General features: G+C 43.0%; 2 protein-coding genes and 1 long non-coding RNA gene across 52 annotated transcripts in view; 2 read left to right on the top strand and 1 right to left on the bottom strand.

Moving 5' to 3' along the window:
- The window catches only part of LOC122926346 (collagen alpha-1(IV) chain-like), an 875,364-nt gene that overhangs the window by 421,929 nt on the left and 427,470 nt on the right, over nt 1–25,965 (top strand). The gene's annotated exons all lie outside the window — the stretch shown is intronic.
- LOC122925953 (uncharacterized PE-PGRS family protein PE_PGRS20-like) overlaps nt 1–25,965 on the bottom strand; it is a 144,061-nt gene that overhangs the window by 7,022 nt on the left and 111,074 nt on the right. For all 50 annotated transcript variants that reach the window (XM_044277301.1, XM_044277305.1, XM_044277304.1 and 47 more), the window contains 8 exons: nt 24,517–24,546; nt 24,327–24,374; nt 23,102–23,131; nt 14,941–15,003; nt 14,418–14,447; nt 11,787–11,840; nt 1,157–1,195; nt 124–153 (listed from right to left, as the gene is read on the bottom strand). In XM_044277301.1, coding sequence (XP_044133236.1) covers nt 124–153; nt 1,157–1,195; nt 11,787–11,840; nt 14,418–14,447; nt 14,941–15,003; nt 23,102–23,131; nt 24,327–24,374; nt 24,517–24,546 — 324 coding nt within the window. The remainder of the gene's footprint in view (nt 1–123; nt 154–1,156; nt 1,196–11,786; nt 11,841–14,417; nt 14,448–14,940; nt 15,004–23,101; nt 23,132–24,326; nt 24,375–24,516; nt 24,547–25,965) is intronic.
- LOC122925958 overlaps nt 22,109–25,965 on the top strand; it is a 30,211-nt gene continuing 26,354 nt past the window's right edge. The window contains exon 1 of the long non-coding RNA XR_006387648.1: nt 22,109–22,190. This is a non-coding gene — a long non-coding RNA (uncharacterized LOC122925958). The remainder of the gene's footprint in view (nt 22,191–25,965) is intronic.

Genomic DNA, 25,965 nt, shown 5'->3' with positions numbered 1-25,965 from the left:
TTCAAAAAATAAACCAGTGCATTAACATATGGTGTTATCTATATGTATTGGAAGGATTGATGGCCCTAAAAAAAGGGTGACAGAAAAGTTTTGAAAACAGGAATATAATTATTATTTCTCTACCTGTCTCTTTTATAACTTTTTCACCAGCATCTGAAAAAATAATATTGAGATTGATTAATTTATAAGTAACTTTAATGTTTAATTGTCTTACTTAACCCGGGCATAACCCCTTATTCGTTTATTGAGCATGAATGAGTGGAGCATTATAGCATGTATCGCTCAGGGCAAGGGCTTTATTGTTTTCTTTAGACCCGGTGACATACCGGGTCTCTTTATGGGAATGCAGCGCTATAGACCGCCCATAAGTGCCGGTGATGTCACCGGGATCATTGCTAGGTAGAACCCTCCACCTAGCAGTGTAAAAATATAAACAAAACAGCCCTTGCCCTGTGCGATGCTTCGATGTTCCACTCATACGGGCTGCATGGGTGAAACAGGGGTTATGTCCTGGTTCAGCTCTGAATCATTACAATTAATATTTTGTTAAAAGAAAAATTCTAAAAAAATTTTTTTTTGGATGTCATGTCAAGAACCCCATTGTATTTTAGTAAAGTCATGTTCACCTTTTGTTTTCTATCTTTCTGATCCATCAGAAGTACAGAAAAATTGAAAGCAAATGGATCCTTTTTTTCGAGCATCAAATTTTGCTCATTTTGCAACCGTTACAGTTCTGTCAGAGACCCGTTATTTTTAAGGGGATATAAAGTCCTGTCAAAAATAATGGATTTCTGATGATACTGACATAAGCGGATGCAAAATGAGCACAACAGATGCTGAAAATAAAGGATCCTTTTCTTTCTGTTATATTGACGTTGATGTGAACACGGCCTAAGGTTTGTCTCATTCCATAAATGTGTGATAATAAGAAACAGAAGGGCATAGTATACAAAAGATTTAACTTTACATAGTTAATGCTGAAGTTTGGGAAGGTAAATTTCCAAAGTGAAATTTTAGGAAAAAATATAACACTTTCTTTGAACAGCTAAAAAAAAGCTCTATAAAGTGTTTAAAACAATTAAAAAAACATCAAAGAACAAAGATAAATTAAAATTTTAAATATTTAAATTAAAAATTGTATCCAATCTCTACCCACCTACTATACTTGGTATTAATCCATGATTTTCTCCACCAACTAATGGCCAGATAGCAAAAAAAAAAATATATATATATAATTTAGCATATTAAAGAAATATAATTTAATTTATATATATTTATATATTTTAATTGTTATTATATTTTTTTTTAAATACATTCAATTACAGTAATAGCATTTTATATTTAAAATATATTTTGACTTCTAAAAAATTTGCAAAATAAACATGGTAAGGGTGGGTTCACATCAGCGTTATGGCTTTCCTTTATAACATTGTTATAACGGAAAATAACGAAATCTATAAGACGGAAGTCTTTAAGAGGCATTCCGTTTTGATCCTTCATAATACAAGTCTCCTGTTCCTGACCCCCACACACTGACATCATATCCTTCACTTCACTCCTGTTCCTGTACTTGCCAGCGGCACACAGCTACAAGACCCTGGTGTATTTAAATATCATTTAGACTGCCTTTCAGAAAAGTTTGTCCTGGGATTCAAACTCACAACCTCTACACAACAGAGGCAAGGCATTTACCCTCACAGCTATGAAAGCTGTCTAACTAGTTACTTAAAAAAAAATAAAAAAATAAAATATATATATATATATATATATATATATATATATATAAAAAAATAAGACATCTACTGTAGGTAACTTTGATACCTAGTGTACAACCATACACATGACAGCTGCCCCAACACACCCAGCTCTGCTACATCCATACACAGTGTGTACTGGGGCAGCTGTCATGTATATGGATGTACACTAGGTATCAAAGTTACCTATAGTAGAAGTCTTATATATATTTTTTTTTAAGTAACTAGCTAGACAGCTTTCATAGCTGTGAGGGTAAATCCCTTGCCTCTGATGTGTAGGGGTCGTGAGTTCGAATCCCAGGACAAACTTTTCTGAAAGTGTTTTTTTTTTTTTTAAATACTGGACTATTACTTTACTGCCACGGGGGAGGGGGGCTATTGACGCCATGATACTGGCACATGGAGGGGGGAGGAGAGAGGCACTTGATACTGGCACATTAGGGGACAGGGGGAGAGGATGGCACTATGATATTAGCACATGGGGGGGGCAAGAAATGGACATGAATCATGAGGGGCAGAAATGCGAAATGATGGGGGGGGGCGCCAAAATGTAAATTCGCTTGTGTTGACAAAAATCCTTGACTTCGGGCGCACAATCCCGCGAGACCAGTGACCTCCATAGGTGGGTCTCGCGGGATTAAGCGCCGAAGACACATGATCTTGGCAAGAGCCAAGGCAATGTGGACCTGGAGAACAGCGAGGAGCAGAACCTGGTGAGCACCCCTGGCAACCGCACTCTGACAACCTGCACTAGGGTGTCAGAGGCTGCAGGACAGTGACTGGCAGCAGGGTGGCACACACTTGTGTACAGGGGTCAGGGCACACCTGCTGCTTGACTAGGGGCCACAGATTCTGACTGGCACAGGGTGCCCAGCAGTGGCACATGGAGCCTAATAGGTGGCACAGACTGTCTAAAGGGCTATGAATGGTACAGGGTGCAGGACAGTGCCAGACTGGCAGAGGGCACAAGGCAGCATACTGTTTTATGTTGCCCTGGTGGCACAGGATTTCAGACAGTGGCTGAATGGCGCCTGGCAGTGAATAGGTGGCACTGCTTGTGTTTGGTGTGCCAACCTGCTGAACACCGCAGAGTGATTGGCATCACTGGGATGGTACTAGGTGGCAGACAATGGCTGGATATTATATATACATGACCATAGTCAGACTGGCACAGGGTACATGACCATAGACTGGCACAGGGTACACGACCATAGTTAAATGTTACATGCAATAGGTGGCTGAAAAAGGGGCGGGTAAAGGGGTGTGGTCAATGGATGGAGTCAAGGGGGTGGCAAAATTAGCTTTTGCCTAGGGTGGCAAAAATCCTTGCACCAGCCCTACTGACCCCTATGCCAGGGACCGTCAGGGTCAGCAGGATCCAGGTTCCAGTGCGTGAGCCCTCCTACCTTCAGGGTTTGCTCATGCGGTCAGGAGATCAGGGTCAGGATTAGGGCGGCTGTAGGTTGTGGCCTGCTCCATTCATTGTTGTCTGGCCTAGTAACAGTTACTACTGGATGGTGGGGGGTTTCCCTCACTTCCCACCGTGACAGGCAGAAGCCTCCGCCTGGCAGCCCTATGGAGAGCCCTTTTCCTCACCGGACTCCAGAAAATGCCTTTGCCCTGCACGATTTAGCACAGGGCAAAGGAGAGCATCGGAGCACAGGGCAAAGGAGGGGGGCTGCCTGGGTGAAAATGGGGATATGCTCTAAACCCGGACAACCCCTTTAATGTCACTGCTGTTTACTATATCTGGTAAAAATTGTTACTATGTTTATCATTATGAAATATGTCTCCATTACTACTTTTACCACTGTACGTTTGATCATGTCATGCCACTCTTTATGTCAAATTAAACTGTCACAACTAGCTACTTTCACACTTGCGTTGTTTTTTCCGGTATTGAGATCCGGCAGAGGACCTAAATACTGGAACTAAACTGATTTGTTTTGATTTTACATGTCAGCATGCATCTGTTCCATCAAAACGGAAATAAACGGATACGTCACTAAATACATTGAAAGTCAATTGGTGACGGATCCAGTTTTTTAGTCTCCATAATAAGAAGATCCGTTACCGGGGGGCGGAGCCAGCAAGCCATGGTGTAGGTCGACTTCACCAGAGCTCCACACAGCTAGCCCAGCTTTCATCGATTTAATCAGCGGATACGGACTCTAGGATGGGGAAAACCCTCAGAGACAAGGAGGGTGCCTCAGGGGCCACTACGAAGGCAAAAAAGACCCAAGGGGATCTGAACAAATTCCTCAACAGGCGATCCACATCGCACCCTGATGGAAGCAAGATGGCGCGAGAGGCGCGAAACTCCTCAGAACGGGAGGGAGCCGACTCGGAAGCCGACAGCTCTGACGCTGAAGTTTACAGCAGAGGTGAGCCGGACTCCCTGCCCTTAACTCGAAGCTTCCTTCAGCAATCGCTGACGCAGGCACTTAGCCCGGTCATGAAGGAGTTATCGGACATTAAGGCCGAATTCCAGCAGCTCTGCCACAGGGTAGAAAGCCTGGAAGAAAGCCAGGACCTGTTAGTCCAGCGAGAAGCGGGAGTTCACAATCACCTGACAAATACAGACGTGGACAAAATTGTTGGTACCCTTTGGTCAATGAAAGAAAAAGTCACAATGGTCACAGAAATAACTTTAATCTGACAAAAGTAATAATAAATTAAAATTCTATAAATGTTAACCAATGAAAGTCAGACATTGTTTTTCAACCATGCTTCAACAGAATTATGTAAAAAAATAAACTCATGAAACAGGCATGGACAAAAATGATGGTACCCCTAACTTAATATTTTGTTGCGCAACCTTTTGAGGCAATCACTGCAATCAAACGCTTCCTGTAACTGTCAATGAGACATCTGCACCTCTCAGCAGGTATTTTGGCCCACTCCTCATGAGCAAACTGCTCCAGTTGTGTCCGGTTTGAAGGGTGCCTTTTCCAGACTGCATGTTTCAGCTCCTTCCAAAGATGCTCAATAGGATTGAGGTCAGGGCTCATAGAAGGCCACTTTAGAATAGTCCAATTTTTTCCTCTTAGCCATTCTTGGGTGTTTTTAGCGGTGTGTTTTGGGTCATTGTCCTGTTGCAAGACCCATGACCTGCGACTGAGACCAAGCTTTCTGACACTGGCTAGTACATTTCTCTCTAGAATTCCTTGATAGTCTTGAGATTTCATTGTACCCTGCACAGATTCAAGACACCCTGTGCCAGACGCAGCAAAGCAGCCCCAGAACATAACAGAGCCTCCTCCATGTTTCACAGTAGGGACAGTGTTCTTTTCTTGATATGCTTCATTTTTTCGTCTGTGAACATACAGCTGATGTGCCTTGGCAAAAACTTCGATTTTTGTCTCATCTGTCCACAGGACATTCTCCCAGAAGCTTTGTGGCTTGTCAACATGTAGTTTGGCATATTCCAGTCTTGCTTTTTTATGATTCGTTTTCAACAATGGTGTCCTCCTTGGTCGTCTCCCATGTAGTCCACTTTGGCTCAAACAACGACGGATGGTGCGATCTGACACTGATGTTCCTTGAGCATGAAGTTCACCTTGAATCTCTTTAGAAGTCTTTCTAGGCTCTTTTGTTACCATTCGGATTATCCGTCTCTTAGATTTGTCATCAATTTTCCTCCTGCGGCCACGTCCAGGGAGGTTGGCTACAGTCCCATGGATCTTAAACTTATGAATAATATGTGCAACTGTACTCACAGGAACATCTAGTTGCTTGGAGATGGTCTTATAGCCTTTACCTTTAACATGCTTGTCTATAATTTTCTTTCTGATCTCTTGAGACAGCTCTTTCCTTTGCTTCCTCTGGTCCATGTCGAGTGTGGTACACACCATATCACCAAACAACACAGTGATTACCTGGAGCCATATATATAGGCCCAATGGCTGATTACAAGGTTGTAGACACCTGTGATGCTAATTAGTGGACACACCTTGAATTAACATGTCCCTTTGGTCACATTATGTTCTGTGTTTTCTAGGGGTACCATCATTTTTGTCCATGCCTGTTTCATGAGTTTATTTTTTTACATAATTCTGTTGAAGCATGGTTGAAAAACAATGTCTGACTTTCATTGGTTAACATTTATAGAATTTTAATTTATTATTACTTTTGTCAGATTAAAGTTATTTCTGTGACCATTGTGACTTTTTCTTTCATTGACCAAAGGGTACCAACAATTTTGTCCACGTCTGTATGTCAAAGATGATTAATACAGCTTTTCTGAACCTGGAAGACCAGGAAAACAGAGGGCGGAGGAAAAATGTACGCCTAAGGGGAATACCTGAAGTGGTTCAAGCTGAAGATATGGCCGGTACAGTACGTTCCCTGTTTGCCTCCCTCGTTGGTGAAGAACAAGCTGCCACCATCGTTATAGAAAGGGCACATAGAGCTCTTAGGCCCAAACCGGCGGTGGGCGAGCCGCCCAGAGACGTTGTCTGTGCCCTAATGAACTTTTTAGATACTGCAGCTGTCCTGAGAGCGGCTAGGGAGAAAGGGGATCCCTCTTTGGACGGTCACAAAGTGCAATTATTTCAAGACCTGGCGGCGAGCACTCTAGCCAAGCGCCCTTTAACCGCGCTCCTGAGAGAGAGGAAACTACCAGTAAGGTGGCTGTTCCCTTTTGGCCTCAGTACCGCCATAGGAGGGAAACAATACACAGTCAGACTACCGGAGGACTTGCTGCCTGTGTGGGAGGCGTTGGGATCAGAAGCTCTGGACATACAGTCATGGCTCCCTTGTAACCCGACATTAGACCTTCCGAACTTACCGCAGGCAGAGGAATGGCGCCTGGCGCAAAAGAAGAAATCTCCGAAGAAAAGAATTCCTTAGCCCATCTGGGTCTATCCGACTTGAGGCCCCAGAATTCGCCATAAAGGGAATCTCAGCGAACGCTTTGCTCCAGCCCTATAGGATCCAGGTTCTATGTTGACCGTCTAACTGATCCTTCACAGCCCTTACTGTTTGCCTCTCCAACCCACTTTCCCTAATCTATGTCTGTTCAACTTTAATTTTTCCCGCTATCTCCCTCATAACTTTATCCCCCCTTCCCTTGCCTTCTCTTCTTGTCTCATTCTGTGCTCCATTAACAGGCCGTCGTAGGTATTGCAATGGATGCTGTTAGGTCGCTAATGGCCGATAGCCCGCAGGGCTCTTCTCCCCTACCTCCATTTGCTCCTATGGCACTGACACTGAGTAATAATTTAGTGAGATTGGTATATATACCGTGTCCCTACATTGTAGAATGTTTGCACATGCCTACTGTCTGTTTTTTATCCCTTCATTGGGCTTAGTGTGTGAGGCCTGGCTCAAGGTGTTTACACACTAATTCCCCCCTCTAGTCGGGGTTTATAACCCCTCAGGTTGTTATTACATACTTAATAACTGCCTCCATTACCTTTTTCATCAGATGTTTTGTTCATGTATTTTTTGCCCCATTTGTTGCCCTGTGTCGCCCTCTTCTGGTCATTTGAATCTACTGCTCAGGTTAACTCTTGTTTATAATGACTGACCTAAAGGTATTGTCTTTCAATGTAAATGGTATGAACACCCCACAGAAAAGGAGTCAGGTCTATCATTTGCTCAGGAAAGAGGGAGCAGACTTGGTCTTCCTGCAAGAGACCCATTTTAGGCACTTACATATTCCAAAAACAGTTAATAAACATTTTGCAGTATGGCATCATGCCTCCTACTCCTCAGCTGCCAGAGGTGTTTCTATAGCCCTAGGTCAGAAGGTCCCTTTCACTTTAGAGGCCAAACTAGCCGACCCTGATGGTCGCTTTTTATTTTTAAAAGGTAAAATAGTAAACACTAAGTACACTCTAGTGAATTTGTATGCTCCAAATAGTGGACAGATCAATTGGCTGCTACACACCCTGGAGACTCTGAAAACGTTTAGAGAGGGATACCTCATCATAGGGGGGGACCCTAACCTCACGCTGGATCCTCTGATAGACTCGACCTCCATAGGTCGCCCTACCTCAAGAGGACAGTTGAGGAGGCTGCTTATTGCTCTCAGAGACCTGGGGGTCTCGGATGTCTGGCGCCTCCTCCACCCTGAGGAAAAAGACTACACCTTCCACTCACAGGCGCATAATTCATACCAGCGCCTGGATTATATTTTTGTTGCAAACCATCTGCTGTCCTCGATCTCTGAGGCGAAGATAGGGAATATAGTCATTTCTGACCATGCGCCTGTGAGCGTGGGGGTGAGGATTTACGCCCTACCTCCGAGATCCTGGGTCTGGAGGTTGAATGAGACGCTCCTGGAGGAGGAATCCCATAGGAAGGCAGTTGAGCTATGTCTCAAAAATTATTTTCAAGAGAATACTAGGAATCTCGCTAATGGGACATCACTCTGGGAAGCCCATAAAGTAGTAGTCAGAGGGGAGCTCATCAGCTTGGGATCCAGCGCCAAAAAGCGTAGGCAGAAACAATTAGATTCCCTTCTACAGCAAATCTCCACACTTGAAACCCTCCACAAAAAGACTAGGACGGAAGAAGTCCTATTGTCACTAAAGTGCTTGAGACATAAGGTCACTGACCTCTTGAATATTAGAGCAGCAGGGGCCTTGAGGACATTGCGCTTTAAGCAATATCTCCACGGTAATAGGGGTTCCAAGTTGGTATCCAGCCTTATTAAGGGCCAAAGAAATAGATCTTTTATCCAGGCTATTAAGTCAGCCTCGGGCCCCCGACTTATCAACACCCCGGCGATTGCTCAGGAGTTCTGCTCCTTTTATTCGAATCTGTATGATCTCCCGGTACCCCTTCATACTCTACAAATTGAGGAGCGTACATCGGCTTTCCTCAAATCCATCAATATCCCGAGACTCTCAACAGAGGACGTACATCGGCTGCTACAACCAGTCACAATAGAAGAGGCGGATAAGGTCCTTATGTTTATCCCTACGGGTTATCCCAATCTCCTCCTCACGGGTGGTTCCCTGACCCCGCAAGCCCAGGAGGCACACATAACGATCATCCATAAAGAAGGAAAGGATAAGGAGGTATGTGGTAGCTATAGGCCAATCTCATTATTGAATACTGACTTGAAGTGGTGGGCCAAGTTGCTTAATAGCAGGATGTCTAAATTGCTTCCTGGGCTTGTGGGCGAAGAACAAGTGGGATTTGTGGCGGGAAGGGAGGGTAGACATAATGTCAGTAGGGTAATACATGCGATTACTCACTCAATTAAGGTTGGGGCCCCTCTTGTGCTGTTAGACACGGATGCGGAGAAGGCGTTCGATAGGGTCAGCTGGGCCTATATGAGTAAGGTGCTAAGTGCCTTTGGTTTTCCGGAAAGCTTCATTAAGGCCATTTATACTTTATACTCTGCTCCATCTGCGAGAATACTGGTTAACGGCACCCTATCGAACGCCTTCCAAATTAGAAATGGCACGCGCCAGGGATGCCCTTTGTCCCCTACTTTATTTGTGCTCACCCTAGAGACACTTCTTCTTAAGTTCCGACAATACCCCTTGATCAAAGGAGTGAAAATAAGCAATTACACCCACAAGATGGCCGCCTTCGCGGACGATTTACTGCTCCTGATGACTAATCCTGAAGAGGCTCTGCCGGAGGTTATGCAGATTTTCGAATCCTTTGGGGTTATATCTAATTTTAAGATAAATTTTGATAAATCGGAGGCCCTTGGAGTTTCCCTTCCGGCTGCTTTACGTAATAGAGTCAAAGCCCTCACGCCATTCAAATGGCCTACACAAGCAATAAAGTATTTAGGGGTAATGATACCGATGGATCCCAAGCTGATGTTTAGACTTAACTTCCCTCCACTGCTTTCCAAAGTAGCCACTGTTCTTTCTAAAAGTAGGTCTCCTTTCCTTACCTGGCTAGGCAGGAAAAATGTTCTCACCACCTATATTTTGCCGTTGATTATGTACACCTTAAGAACCCTTCCCATTTCCATTCCAGCTAGCTTCATTAATAAACTGCAGTCCACCATGAGCAAATATTTATGGGATAAGGGCCGTCCTAGGATGTCCTTTCGCCTTCTTTCCCGCAGAAGGAAAAATGGGGGTATCTTATTGCCTGATTTACCGACCTATATACAGGCTATCGGCTTGGAGAGATGGCTTAGATTGGCCAGGCGAGAGACGAACTGTATGCATATAGACTTAGAATTAGCTCTGTTGGGTAAAGAATCTTTTCACAAATTGTGGACGCCTGGGAAGGCAGGGGAGGGACTCAAGGTGGAGAGTGAGCTAACTAAAGGAATGCTCCATGTATGCCATAAGGCTGTGGCTTTAACCTCTACTCAGGGTAAGATATCTCCACTTGCTCCTATTTCAGTTATCCCCACACTCCTGTTCCCGCAAATTAAGTCTCCTTCAGATATTTGGCTAGCACTTTCACACCATAGAATAGGAGACATGAAAAAGCTTCAGACCTCCTCTGACTTCTACACTGACCTCTCAGGTGACCCGACCCCTAGTAAAGATTTCATCCAGAGAATGGACTTTGAGAGTATTTGTAGACAGTTTTTGTCCTCTAAGTTCATCCCAACCCCAGATCCGTCATGGTTGGAGAATTATGTGTTATTACCTAGTTTACCCCATAAATGTACCACTCTCATTTATAGGCAGATTTTATGCGCAAGAGATTCTAATGTGCCGCCATGGGTAGCCGAGTGGGGAAAAGAACTCCAAATTAAGTTTGATGACGCTGACGTTAAGTGGATTCAAAACTCTTCGCATGGCTTCTCTAAGTGTATTAAAGTTCAGGAGAATTCTGTTAAGACAGCGCTGCGGTGGTATAGAACGCCCGAGTACCTTTTTAAAATCAGGATTCTTTCCACGGATCTTTGCTGGAGGTGTAATGCCGCCACTGGCTCCCTATCGCACATCTGGTGGTCCTGCCCGGCCATCAAGCCCTACTGGGAAGGTGTTGAGTCTGCTATTAATGTAATTTGCACGATGAACCTGAAACTTTCAGCCCAGCTGATCTTACTCTGGTTACCTACTCCAGAATTTCGTCCGGGGAAAAACAACTTGGCCACACATCTGCTCATGGCCGCAAAGCTTTTGATCCCAGTAAAATGGAGATCAACTGACCCACCATCTCTGGGGATGTGGCGGGATAGGGCCCATCAGATGTGCCAGATGGAGGAATTGATAGGGTGGACGTACCACAGCAGGGACAGGTTTTTGCAGCTCTGGCAACCTTGGTTAAAATATAGATCAGATCTTCTCAACTCCCAGCTATGGGACTCTGAAGAAGATCTGTAGTAGATGGTCATTTTCAATTTCCCCTCCTGCCCGTTCTCTATCTAGCCCATTATAGAGACCTACTCTGGTGACACACAGTTAATATATGTTTGTACCATATCTTAGATATTATGAACAGTTATACCTTCACTACTGATGTGAGCAATTTACACAATGCTTAGGGTTGACACAATGTTAGGGCCCTGTTTTATCCACTTACGTTATTGATATGTAACTGTTGTTATGTATATTTGTACTGTAAGATCGATCGCTTCAAGGGCCTTTTAGCCCTAGACAAGCGGTGATCACATCCTAGCTTGTATTGTTAGGCATTGCCTTTGATGCTCTGTATTTAAATATGATTGTGATGTGATGCTCGCCTTATTGCGCTTATACTATTTGACAATAAAAAGAGATTTCAAACAAGAAGATCCGTTACCATTGACTTACATTGTTTTCAGAGCCGGATCCGTTTTTTTTCTTGTTTATGACTGGACAAAAAAAATGCAGTTTGCGGCTGTGTTTTGTCTGGTCACAAAACGGAATGCTGACTGAACATAAGACATCCTGATGCCTCCTGAATGGATCTTTTTTCATTCAGAATGTATGAGGACTAAACGGAAACGTTTTTTTCCTGCCGAATCTTAATACTGGAAAACAATGCAAGTGTGAAAGTAGCTTTAGTGTACTGCTAACGCTATTGTTGCTACTATTAAGTAATTGACAACTTCATTGTTAGCGATACTGCAACTTACACTACTTCCAAAAATAAACTTCTGTAATTACTTACTTATTGAATTTGACAGATCTCCTGCTGTTTCACCAACTCCTTTGACTAAATCACCTTCAAAAAGAAAGAAACAAACAAACACGTACAGTACTTTAATATGTTAAAGTCTATGTGATTTATTTCCTACCTACATGAAGCTAAAACATATGTGTTTTTATGGCTTACAAAAGGTTACTTTATTTAATTTATATTTTGCTTTGTTTAACTTTCTTTTCCATTTTTGAAAATTTGCTTAGAAATATGACAAAAACTCCATAAAATTTGCTGAAGTCATGGAGCGAGATGCTTTCTAGATATATACAATAAAGAAAGACAAAAATGTTGAATGTTGTACAAGTAAAAAATTTTTTACTGTTCAAATGCATTTCATGTTTCTATCCTGCTTAAAATATGTAACCTAGGAGCTATCGCTACACCCTTCAGCTAACTGTTCTATTGTGTAAACTCATATTTACTTTAGAGAAACAGTATATGTAATCGGTCAAAAATAAGCCCCCACCCCCTTTAAACTCTGGCCTTTAAAATGTTAATTGTATGGCTGACCCATTTCACTAATTTTCTAAGTAAAAATTCCTGAGAAGTGACTCCATGTGACATTATATAGCAAAAAACAAAGGTCTGTATACCATAAAGCAGACAAACGTTCCGACTGACTATCTGTAGATGGTGTAAACTTAGGCTGTCTAGCTGTGTACCAGATTTATCACAGTGCCTTAGGCTGAATCAGAGATGAGTGCATCTCTTAAAATTTGTTTTAGGTCCGATTCTAACGAATCAGCAAAAATTTTGATTTGGGACCAAATCGATTCAACTCAAACCAAAACTAATGCAATTTACTCTGAGATCTCTCAGGACTCATTTTTACTCTGTTGTCTTTCTCTATTTTTTACATTTTCTCTCTCCCCCTTCCCCCAAACACTTTAATGCAAATTCAACAGTAGTAAATAATGTCATAGTGACACTGACATGTATAGCTATGGGTAAATGCATGGTTGATGGTGCTAACAGCCTGTTCAAAGACACATTGCACTGTGGGATTTGTTATTCTTTTTAAAATGTAAAAATGTTCCAAAAATTGTTATTGGGGGCAGCCGGTTTTTAAACACATAGTATTATTGATAAAAAAGTGGTATGTTCTGGACAAGCGATCCAAAAAGTATGCCTTACGGGGGAAGGAGGGCAGAGAATACCTGTCCATGTTTATACACACACGCATAAGCATTGAAAGAAACAGTGAGGGGGGTTTCCCTCACTCCCCACCGTGACAGGCGGAAGCCTCTGCCTGGCAGCCCTATGGAGAGCCCTGTTCCTCACCGGAACTCCAGAAAATGCCTTTGCCCTGCACGATTTAGCACAGGGAAAAGGAGAGCATCAAAAAATATAAATTGCAACAAAAAAATACAGGCCCAATTGCAACCACGCTATATGCTGCAAATGAATCACTATAATGCACAAATTGTAACAGTTTTTTTGATAAAACAAACGTCTCCTGGCTTCACCCTTACTAGAAACTGCAATTCACATACTAAAATGAGTTTAATTTTATACTTATAAACTTATAAACTGCAGGAGCTTTGTAACAGATTTCTGAACCAAAAAATGGCTCCAGCACATAAAAACAACTAATGAAATGTTTCTTTAGGGATCTCTGTGCAGCAGTGCAGCACCCTGTATACAAGGGACTTGTGAACAGCTGCAAGATCCCTGGCTGTAAGACATACAACTAACTCACCCTATGGTGTCCCTAATGATAAAACCTGACTTTCTATGTAGGAATTCAATCAACCTAACTAAATATATCTTCTTCACAAATCCTACACTGTCCCTGCAAGACCATAAAAAGGATGTGTGTCTATTGTATTGTGTGTCTATTGTAGATAGGACTGATGCCTCCTTCACATCAGTGGCTTCATTCACACTGGTTTCTGTGCTTCACAGCTAGCATAGAGCCTGATAGACCAGCAAATTATTTTTTCCCCACAGCGGGTTTATAAAATTTGTTAAAATTGCATGCACTTCGCTGGTACTGTAATGAGGAGTTTATACTCACAAATTCAGACAATATAGAGGATGATCTGCAATAGCTTAAACATAGGTTTCTATAGGGCAAGTCTCTGTGAAGATTGTCTATTTGACATACAGATGTAGCAGGGGTAACACACACACTCTTAACTCAAATTTCTTAACTCATCGCGTTATCTTGAAACAAAAGTCATTGAAAAGCAATTGCTTAACACATTTAGTTGCATTTAGTTTAGATAACATGTCTCATAAAGCACGTGTGTTAACACTGCTACATCCGTATGTGTGTTTAACTTTTACATTAATTTTATATGATGGAGAAAAACTCTTCCTCAGCTACATAGTATATCCTAATCCTAGTATTTATGGTAACACAGCTGTAAAAAAAATCTTCCAAAACCTTTTTCTTTATATCTAGGAGGAAAGGAGGGGCACCATAAAAAATTGTAGGTGCCATCTAACCTAATTTTGGTCTTATTTATACCTTAAGCCTTTTTTATTGAATTTGTCTATGATAATACAGCTGTGAGTCATGATGGCCCTAAACCAAATAAAGTCTTAGAAAAAAAAAAATCTAAAAGGAACAATATTTAATTATTATAACTCCACCTGCATTTGATATTATTTTTCCACCGACATCTGAAAAACAAAATTTTTCAACAATTAATTACTCAAAATAATTTTAATGCAAAACTACTATAATTACGATAAATGATTACAGTAAAAAAAACATTTTTTCAAAGAAAACATTACATTTTTTCTTATATTTTTGGGTTTTACATCAGGCACCCCATTGGATAGAATTTAAGCAACATTTTAGTCAATCAATAAATGGCTGAAAAATGGAGAACAAGAGAGGTTACTCATTTACATATAGGAGATTTAACTTGACAAGGTTAATTGGGAACTTTAAGATGGAGAATTGCCTTAGTGAGAGTTTTGAAAAAAATTATATATTTATAAAAAAAAGTTAAAGATGTTTTTAAAAAATCGGTTAAAATATATATTGTAAAAATAAAAACAAAGCCATGAATAAAGCTTATAGATACTTTGTTAAAAATAAGCATATCTAACAGAATTTTTTAACCATTCAAATAAAAAAATAGAAATATTATATTCAATAAGTACTCACTTAATAGACTCTGTAGTAATCCTTGTCTTTGCCCATTTCTTTCTTCTTTAACTACTTGCACACCTTATATATGAAAAAAATAAAACAGCAAATAAAATTTAATTTACCAGAATAAAGAAAATTGAGATTATGTGATTAAATTTATATGAATTACAATATTGTATTTATAAGCAAAAAATATTGTATGTCACTTTAATTTATTTTAAAGTTTACTGATTTTATATTTTAGGATTTAAATGATATCATTTTATATTTTAAATACATTTTATTTTAAAAAATGATAGTGCTAGTGCAAATTTTTGCTCCTAAAGTCATAAATTGGACAATTAAGATGGAGAAGTATTTTAGAAGTATATCATGCTTATATAGGAGGTCTTCAAAAAGTTTCAGCACTTTTAAATTTCCTTTGGAAACAGTGAAGGCTGGAGGAGTAGTAATTGGTCATTGGTCAGATTTTCATGTGACTAGTGAGTCTGGCAAACCGGCTGATCTTGCAGTTTAGTATTACAGTCGTCACACTGTGGAGAAGATGGCTGCGAAACGTATCAATTACACCAAAGAGGAACAGCATTCTAACATACGCTTTTTGTGGGAAAATTGTGCCAGGAGCACACATTCATCTCCACATGTGTGCTCAGTATGGAGATAAAGTTCTCTCTTGTAGATAACTTGGTCCGTTATTGTGAAAACAATGGCAAGTATCTGCAGCAGATAGTCACTGGCAATGAAACGTGGGTTCTCCCCTACAAGCCCGAAGGCAAGAGGCTGAGTATGCAGTGGAAGCATCCATCATCTCCTGTAGCAAAGAGATTCAAGATGCCACCGTCTGCAGGAAAGTTGATGTTGACTGTCTTCTAGGACTCTCAGGGGCCTATTTTCGAAACCTATAAGGAACGTGGAACAACTGTCACAAGTGAAAAGATGACACATGAAAAGATTAAATGTGTCCAAGGGACTCATTATTTTGCATGACAATGCCCGCCCCATGCTGTTGGGAGGTTATGTTACACCCAGTTTATAGTCCAGATTTAGCGCCATCTGATGTCCACCTTTTTTGGACCATTCAAAAAAGCTTTAAGGGGAAGAATATTATCATGTGATGATGATATTGAAGCAATGATGATATAATAAATGAGTGGCTACATGCTAAAATACTTTTTACTGATGGCATTGAAGTGGTACAGCTCTGCAAAAATGCATCACAAAGGAAGGTGACTATGTAGAAAATTAATGTAATTAGATTTTTAAATTCTTAGTAAACAGAGGTTAAAAAAAATTTGGAAACTTTTTGAAGACTCTCGCATAATAGTTACATTAAAACACATAATTGGTAGGCACAAACATAACATACTGTATAACAAATATGTAAGCCATAACATATAAAACACATCATTGGAAGCATGCAGAAACATAAAAAATCTGAAATTAAAAAAGACTTAAAATAAAAAAGTTCTTCTAGTCTTGTAAATTTGCGTATAGTTTTGTAAATTTTTGTACTTTTTTTTTTTAGAACAAAATTAGCTGAAAATTTACATAAGTTAAAATGTAAATTTAATTCAGGCCCAATGAAAAGATATAAATCTCCTTTCATTTGATAATATGGATTTATTTCTGTGGATGTAGAGTAAATGAACTTCTAATTTCAATGTAGAATCAGTATTAGCAGTCATATACCATTAGATCTTTTGACCATATTGCGCATAATGTATCTTTGTTAAACTGTCCACAAAATTTTATTTCGGCCAAAGATTTTGAAAAACTCATGCAATAATGAAGTGTTATGCCAAATGACAACATCTGTAAGTCATATTATATCTACCTCAAGTTCAGTGGATTTATGGTATCACAGATCAGGGGTTGTAATTTTTTTTACATTAACTGCATGACCAAGAGGAGGAGAAGGAGGAGAATGCAGTTGGTGCTATGTACACCTTTGGTGGCATTTTTTTTAAATTATTATTGCATTGTACTCATTTTGATTAAATATTGAGACATTTTCCAAGCACAGCTTTGAGTTTATCTAGTAGATGGTTCTGAATTTTCTCTCTGCTGGTCAGACATGGTGCTGACAGGCTCCTTATCTCTCACCTTTGACCTTTTAGACACTTGATTATAACTCAATTATTATCTTACTAATAAGAATGTGGCTTCAATAAGTATGACCTTTTTAGCAAGTTACAGATAAGGATTATTAGATGACAGGCACAGTGAAAGTGAATGTACCATTCACACAGCTAGAAAAACAGTTAACCCTTTGTGGCAGAACAGCACAATATTTTTTAATAAAAAAAAATTAAAATAATGATTTTTTTAAAGCCCAAAATGAGTAAAATGCAATCATTAAAAAAATTCTACCCGAAGATATACAGGGAGTGCAGAATTATTAGGCAAGTTGTATTTTTGAGGATTAATTTTATTATTAAACAACAACCATGTTCTCAATGAACCCAAAAAACTCATTAATATCAAAGCTGAATATTTTTGGAAGTAGTTTTTAGTTTGTTTTTAGTTTTAGCTATTTTAGGGGGATATCTGTGTGTGCAGGTGACTATTACTGTGCATAATTATTAGGCAACTTAACAAAAAACAAATATATACCCATTTACATTTTTTATTTTTACCAGTGAAACCAATATAACATCTCAACATTCACAAATATACATTTCTGACATTCAAAAACAAAACAAAAACAAATCAGTGACCAATATAGCCACCTTTCTTTGCCATTCTTCACCTTTCTCACCCATCAGTCTGTCACATTACCCCCATGCATATCAGGGAAACTGTCTGAGCCTCAACTTATGCAGCAGGCTCTTATGCTGTTTAAAGACTCTGCTGGCAGGGTTTCCCAAGGGTATCCACCTAGCCCTTCCCCAGCGGTGAAAGACATAGAATGCACTGGCGCACAACCACTTATGTTTCTTGTTGATGAGGACAGGGGAATACCACCTCAGCACGTCTCTGATGATGAAACACAGGTGCCAACTGCTGCGTCTTTCTGCAGTGTGCAGACTGAACAGGAGGTCATGGAGGAAGACTGGGTGGAAGACGATGCAGGGGACGATGAGGTCCTAGACCCCACATGGAATGAAGGTCGTGCCACTGACTTTCAGATTTCGGAGGAAGAGGCAGTGGTGAGACTGAGCCAACAGCGTAGCAAAAGAGGGAGCAGTGGGCAAAAGCAGAACACCCGCCGCCAAGAGAGTCCGCCTGCTACTGGCCACCGCCATCTGGGACCGAGCACCCCAAAGGCAGCTTCAAGGAGTTCCCTGGCCTGGCAGTTCTTCAAAAAATGTGCTGACGACAAGACCCGAGTGGTTTGCACACTGTGCCATCAGAGCCTGAAGCGAGGCATTAACGTTCTGAACCTTAGCACAACCTGCATGACCAGGCACCGGCATGCAAAGCATGAACTGCAGTGGAGTAAACACCTTAAAAACAAGGAACTCACTCAGGCTCCCCCTGCTACCTCTTCTGCTGCTGCCTCGGCCTCTTCCTCCGCCTCTGGAGGAACGTTGGCACCTGCCGCCCAGCAAACAGAGGAAGTACCACCAACACCACCACCTCTGTCGCCAAGCATCTCCACCATGTCACACGGCAGCGTTCAGCTCTCCATCTCACAAACATTTGAGAGAAAGCTTAAATTCCCACCTAGCCACCCTCAATCCCTGGCCCTGAATGCCAGCATTTCTAAACTACTGGCTTATGAAATGCTGTCGTTCAGGCTGGTGGACACAGACAGCTTCAAACAGCTCATGTCGCTTGCTGTCCCACAGTATGTTGTTCCCAGCCGCCACTACTTCTCCAAGAGAGCCGTGCCTTCCCTGCACAACCAAGTATCCGATAAAATCAAGTGTGCACTGCGCAACGCCATCTGTGGCAAGGTCCACCTAACCACAGATACGTGGACCAGTAACCACGGCCAGAGACGCTATATCTCCCTAACTGCACACTGGGTAAATGTAGTGGCGGCTGGGCCCCAGGCGGAGAGCTGTTTGGCGCACGTCCTTCCGCCGCCAAGGATCGCAGGGCAACATTCTTTGCCTCCTGTAGCCTCCTCCTCTTACTCGGCTTCCTCCTCCTCTTCTTCCACCTGCTCATCCAGTCAGCCACACACATTCACCACCAACTTCAGCACAGCCCGGGGTAAACGTCAGCAGGCCATTCTGAAACTCATATGTTTGGGGGACAGGCCCCACACCGCGCAGGAGTTGTGGCTGGGTATTGAACAACAGACCGACGAGTGGTTGCTGCCGGTGAGCCTCAAGCCCGGCCTGGTGGTGTGCGATAATGGGCGAAATCGCGTTGCAGCTCTGGGACAAGCCGGTTTGACGCACATCCCTTGTCTGGCGCATGTGCTGAATTTGGTAGTGCAGAAGTTCATTCACAACTACCCCGACATGTCAGAGCTGCTGCATAAAGTGCGGGCCGTCTGTGCGCGCTTCCAGCGTTCACATCCTGCCGCTGCTCGCCTGTCTGCGCTACAGCGTAACTTCGGCCTTCCCGCTCACCGCCTCATATGCGACGTGCCCACCAGGTGGAACTCCACCTTGCACATGCTGGACAGACTGTGCGAGCAGCAGCAGGCCATAGTGGAGTTTCAGCTGCAGCACGCACGGGTCAGTCACACTGCGGAACAGCACCACTACACCACCAATGACTGGGCCTCCATGCGTGACCTGTGTGCCCTGTTGCGCTGTTTCGAGTACTCCACCAACATGGCCAGTGGCGATGACGCCACTTCTATGTCTCCTTGAGAAAACACTTAGGGCGATGATGGAAGAGGAGGTGGCCCAGGAGGAGGAGGAAGAGGGGTCATTTTTAGCACTTTCAGGCCAGTCTCGTTGAAGTGACTCAGAGGGAGGTTTTTTGCAACAGCAGAGGCTAGGTACAAATGTGGCCAGACAGGGCCCACTACTGGAGGATGAGGAGGACGAGGATGAGGAGGAGGTGGAGGAGGATGAGGAAGAAGCATGTTCACAGCGGGGTGGCACCCAACGCAGCTTGGGCCCATCAATGGTGCGTGGCTGGGGGGAAACGGAGGACGATGACAATACGACTCCCACAGAGGACAGCTTGTCCTGGCACACATGAGCGACTACATGCTGCAGTGCATGTGCGACGACAGCAGAGTTGCCCACATTTTAATGTGTGTGGATTACTGTGTTGCCACCCTGCTGGATCCCTGGTACATAGACAATGTGCCCACCTTACTTCCTGCACTGGAGCGTGATAGGAAGATGCGCGAGTACAAGCGCACGTTGGTAGACGCGCTACTGAGAGCATTCCCAAATGTCACAGGGGAACAAGGGGAAGCCCAAGGCGAAGTTTAGCAGGAGGCAGCATTTCACTAACATGGTGGAACAGTACGTGTGCACACCCCTCCACGTACTGACTGATGGTTTGGCCCCATTCAACTTCTGGGTCTCCAAATTGTCCACGTGGCCAGAGCTAGCCTTTTATGCCTTGGAGGTGCTGGCCTGCCCGGCGGCCAGCGTTTTGTCTGAACGTGTATTCAGCACGGCAGGGGGCGTCATTACAGACAAACGCAGCCGCCTATCCACAGCCAATGTGGACAAGCTGACGTTCATAAAAATGAACCAGGCATGGATCCCACAGGACCTGTCCATCCCTTGTGCAGATTAGACATTTATAACTACCTCCCCTTAACAATATATTCTTGTACTCCAGGACAATTCATTCAATCCTTTTTTTTTTATTTTACCATTATATTGCGGGGCAACCAAAGTTGAATGAACCTCTCCTCTGTCTGGGTGCCGGGGCCTAAATATCTGACAGTGGCCTGTTCCAGTGGTGGGTGACATGAAGCCTGATTCTCTGCAATGGGACCTCTCTCCTCAGTCTGGGTGCTGGGGCCTAAATATCTGACAGTGGCCTGTTCCAGTGGTGGGTGACATTAAGCCTGATTCTCTGCTATGACATGAAGCCTGATTCTCTGCTATGGGACCTCTCTCCTCTGTCTGGGTGCCGGGCCTAAATATCTGACAGTGGCCTGTTCCAGTGGTGGGTGACGTGAAGCCTGATTCTCTGCAATGGGACCTCTCTCCTCTGTCTGGGTGCCGGGGCCTAAATATCTGACAATGGCCTGTTCCAGTTGTAGGTGACGTGAAGCCTGATTCTCTGCTATGACATGAAGCCTGATTCTCTGCTATGACATGAAGCTTGATTCTCTGCTATGGGACCTCTCTCCTCTGTCTGGGTGCCGGGGCCTAAATATCTGACAATGGCCTGTTCCAGTGGTGAGTGACGTGAAGCCTGATTCTCTGCTATGACATGAAGCCTGATTCTCTGCTATGGGACCTCTCTCCTCTGTCTGGGTGCCGGGGCATAAATATCTGACAGTGGCCTGTTCCAGTGGTGGGTGACATGATGCCTGATTCTCTGCAATGGGACTTCTCTCCTCTGTCTGGGTGCCAGGGTCTAAATATCTGACAATGGCCTGTTCCAGTGGTGGGTGACGTGAAGCCTGACTCTCTGCTAAAACATGAAGCCTGATTCTCTGCTATGACATGAAGCCTGATTCTCTTCTATTGGACCTTTCTCCTCTGTCTGGGTGCCGGGGCCTAAATATCTGACAATGGCCTGTTCCAGTGGTGAGTGACGTGAAGCCTGATTCTCTGCTATGACATGAAGCCTGATTCTCTGCAATGGGACCTCTCTCCTCTGTCTTGGTGCCGGGGCCTAAATATCTGACAATGGCCTGTTCCAGTGGTGGGTGACGTGAAGCCTGATTCTCTGCAATGGGACCTATCTCCTCTGTCTGGGTGCCGGGGCATAAATATCTGACAATGGCCGGTTCCAGTGGTGGGTGACGTGAAGCCTGATTCTCTGCTATGAGATGAAGTCTGATTCTCTGCTATGACATGAAGCCTGATTCTCTGCTACGACATGAAGCCTGATTCTCTGCTATGGTACCTCTCTTCTCTGTCTGGGTGACAGGGCCTAACTATCTGACAGTGGCCTGTTCCAGTGGTGGGTGACATGAAGCCTGATTCTCTGCTATGGGACCTCTCTCCAATTGATATTGGTTAATTTGTATTTATTTTATTTTTATTTTTATTCATTTCCCTATCCACATTTGTTTGCAGGGGATTTACCTACATTTTGCTGCCTTTTGCAGCCCTCTAGCCCTTTCCTGGGCTTTTTTACAGCCTTTTTAGTGCCGAAAAGTTCGGGTTCCCATTGACTTCAATGGGGTTCGGCCAAACTTTTCAAACCCGAACATCCAGGTGTTCGCTCAACTCTACTAGCTAGTTGTAGATCTGCAGGAGGGGCCAAGAGACTTCTGTGGCACCGAGGAAATTCTCCAACACCTGTCGGAGTACTGAAGGTCTCTCCTTTTAATAGAGCACCCGACGCTTCGTGCTCAAATAAAGGATGTAAGTTTGATTTTAAGTTTTTAAAGCCAGTCAGGGAAAATCGATTTTCTACCATGAAGCATGTGTCAAATCGAATATTCCCTAAAATTCATATCAAAGTCCACTTAATGGACTTCAATTTGCTCAACACTAATTCAAAATGTGCTGGCCCTATTAACACCAATCTCTACGATGGATAGATTGCTAGCTAGATAGATAAAAAGCTGTCACCCCATATCTCTACTCCTGTTTTCCTCTAAACTACTTGAGCAACATGTCCACTTTGAATTGTCTTCCCACCTCTCATATCACTACCTTTTTTACCGGTTACAGTCTGGCTTCCGACCCTACCACTCAACTGATACTGCCTTGACCAAACTCACCAACGGTCTGCTAACTGACAAGACAAATGACATTACTCCAGCCGCCTCCTCCTCCTCCTCCTCCTGGACCTGTCTTTTGAGTTTGACACAGTTGAAACCTCACTTTGTTACACACTCTCATCCCTTGGCTTTACAAAATACAGTGAAAACAGTATTTAGCTTCCCCCCACCTCAGCCCCCAACAGACCTATCACAGTCAATGGCTACATGCTCTTCCTGGTCACACAAGTCAGCTGCCTTGGTGTAAGCTTTAATTCTACCATGTATTAACCAATACTAAAGTGTTATTATTATGTGGGTGCGGGTCCAGTTAACAGCACTCCCATTGGCCAGGCAGGGTATTGCAAGTAAAGCTCACAAATCATGTACATATATGACATATATATTCATATATGTTACCTGTTGACCCTGCAGTTCCTCCCCTCATATCTAAAAGAAAAACAGATTTTATTGGCCACCGACTGGAGAGTCAAAACTGGTTTTCATACATGCCTGTTTTGTTTTATAATACACTGCAATACTGAATATAATTATATTTTTTCAATCTGATATTGGTCTCCTTTTTATTTAAAGTCAATAGAACAAATAGTACAGATAACTTCATCATCTCCGGAATCTTCAGTTAATCTAAATAATAGAGATGATAGATGGATAGATAGATAGATAGATTATACTTTGCTAAGAGATTTAGATCAAACTTGTTAACTTTGTCTGGAAATGGTGGGTGTACAACATCCTCAGCACACTGTGGGTCCCTGGCCCTTTTTCTGCTCCTCAACTATGTGTTTGAACCTGAGTCTGTGTTTGATGATGCAGCCTCAGTGCCAGACCTTTCTAGCAGTTGATCTGCAGAAGGTCCCAAGAGACTTCTGTCACACCCAGGAAAATCTCCAACACCTGTGGGAGTACTGAAGGTCTCCCTTTTTTCTGGAGCTCCCTTGATGTTCAGGGAGGTTGGCAAAATGATATAGAAAGATAGGTAGACAGATACAAAAAAAGAAAAACTGAAAAACAAGCAACACAATCATCAGACAAAAAAAGAGTGCAACTCCTCTATAGGCCTCTGACCCAGTGTTTTTCTTTGTAAGCAGCAAAAAATAGTAACACTTATCTCAAAAGTACTTGAACAACATGTTGTCCATTTTGAATTGTCCTCCCACCTCTTTTCTTGCTCCCTTTTTTAACAGCTACAGTTTGGCTTCCAACCATACCACTTAACTGAAACTGCCCTAACCAAATTCACCAATGATCTGCTAACTGCCAAGAAAATTACATTACTCTGGCCTTCTCCAACTCCCGGACCTCTTCTTTATGTGACACACACTCTCGTTCCTTGGCATCACTGACCTGTCTGTCTCCTGGGGCCAAGTGAAAACAGTATTTATCATAGAGAAAAAATAATTTCTTTCCCCCATCTAACTCAGTCAATGGCTCCATGCTCTGCTTGGTCCCACAAGTCAGTTGTCTTGTGGTAAGCACTGATTCTGCTCTGCCCTTCAAAGCTCAGATCCAAGCCTTTTCCACCTCCTGCAGCACGCCAATCTTTAACTCTAAAAATATGTATTTATGGTGTTGCATTCATTAATGTTCACAGAATTTTTATTTTTTATTTTTTTAAACTTACCAAGTCCATTCACCGGCTGATTTCCACCAACTTGATAAGACCAGCCACCTATTATTAAATAAAGAAAGGTATTAGTATTATGTGGACATATGTCCTGGTAACATCACTCCATGCAGTCAGGCAGAGTACTGCATGTAAATCTCACCAATCATTTACATACATGACCTATATATATATTTATATACTTTACCTGTTGACCCTGGAGTTCCTCCTTTTATATCTAAAATATAAACAGGTTTTGTTGGCCACCGACTGGAGGAGGCGGCAGCCCTGCGCACAGCGACGCATATACGCGTCATCTCACGAGGGCCGAGATTTCCTGTGAACGCGCGCACACAGGCGCGCGCGCTCACAGGAACAGAAGGTAAGCGAGTGGATCTCCAGCCTGCCAGCGGCGATCGCTCGCTGGCAGGCTGGAGATGGGATTTTTTTTAACCCCTAACAGGTATATTAGACGCTGTTTTGATAACAGCATCTAATATACCTGCTACCTGGTCCTCTGGTGGTCCCTTTTGTTTGGATCGACCACAAGAGGACACAGGCAGCTCAGTAAAGTCGCACCAAACACCACACTACACCAAACCCCCCCCGTCACTTTTTAACCCCTTATGAACCCCTGATCACCCATGATCACCCCATATAAACTCCCTGATCACCCCCCTGTCATTGATCACCCCCCTGTCATTGATCACCCCCCTGTCAGGCTCCGTTCAGACGTCCGTATGATTTTTACGGATCCACGGATACATGGATCGGATCCGCAAAACACATGCGGACGTCTGAATGGAGCCTTACAGGGGGGTGATCAATGACAGAGGGGTGATCACCCATATACACTCCCTGATCACCCCCTGTCATTGATGACCCCCCTGTCATTGATCACCCCCCTGTAAGGCTCCATTCAGACGTCCGCATGTGTTTTGCGGATCCGATCCATGTATCCATGTATCGGTAAAAATCATACGGACGTCTGAATGGAGCCTTACAGGGGGCTGATCAATGACAGGGGGGTGATCACCCATATACACTCCCTGATCACCCCCTGTCATTGATCACCCCCCTGTAAGGCTCCATTCAGACGTCCGCATGTGTTTTGCGGATCCGATCCATGTATCCATGGATCCGTAAAAATCATACGGACGTCTGAATGGAGCCTTACAGGGGGGTGATCAATGACAGGTGGGTGATCACCCATATACACTCCCTGATCACCCCCTGTCATTGATCACCCCGCTGTAAGGCTCCATTCAGACGTCCGCATGTGTTTTGCGGATCCGATCCATGTATCCATGGATCCGTAAAAATCATACGGACATCTGAATGGAGCCTTACAGGGGGGTGATCAATGACAGGGGGGTGATCACCCATATACACTCCCTGATCACCCCCTGTCATTGATCACCCCCCTGTCATTGATCACCCCCCCTGTAAGGCTCCATTCAGACATTTTTTTGGCCCAAGTTAGCGGAAATCTATATATTTTTTTTGTTTGTTTTTTCTTACTAAGTCTCATATTCCACTAACTTGTGTCAAAAAAAAAAATCTCACATGAACTCACCATACCCCTCACGGAATCCAAATGCGTAAAATTTTTTAGACATTTATATTCCAGACTTCTTCTCACGCTTTAGGGCCCCTA

The sequence above is a fragment of the Bufo gargarizans genome, chromosome 2 (genome assembly GCF_014858855.1).
Source record: "Bufo gargarizans isolate SCDJY-AF-19 chromosome 2, ASM1485885v1, whole genome shotgun sequence".
Taxonomy (NCBI): Eukaryota; Metazoa; Chordata; class Amphibia; order Anura; family Bufonidae; genus Bufo; species Bufo gargarizans.
Note: the sequence above shows the minus strand (reverse complement) of the source record. Positions and strands in the feature narration are given on the sequence as shown.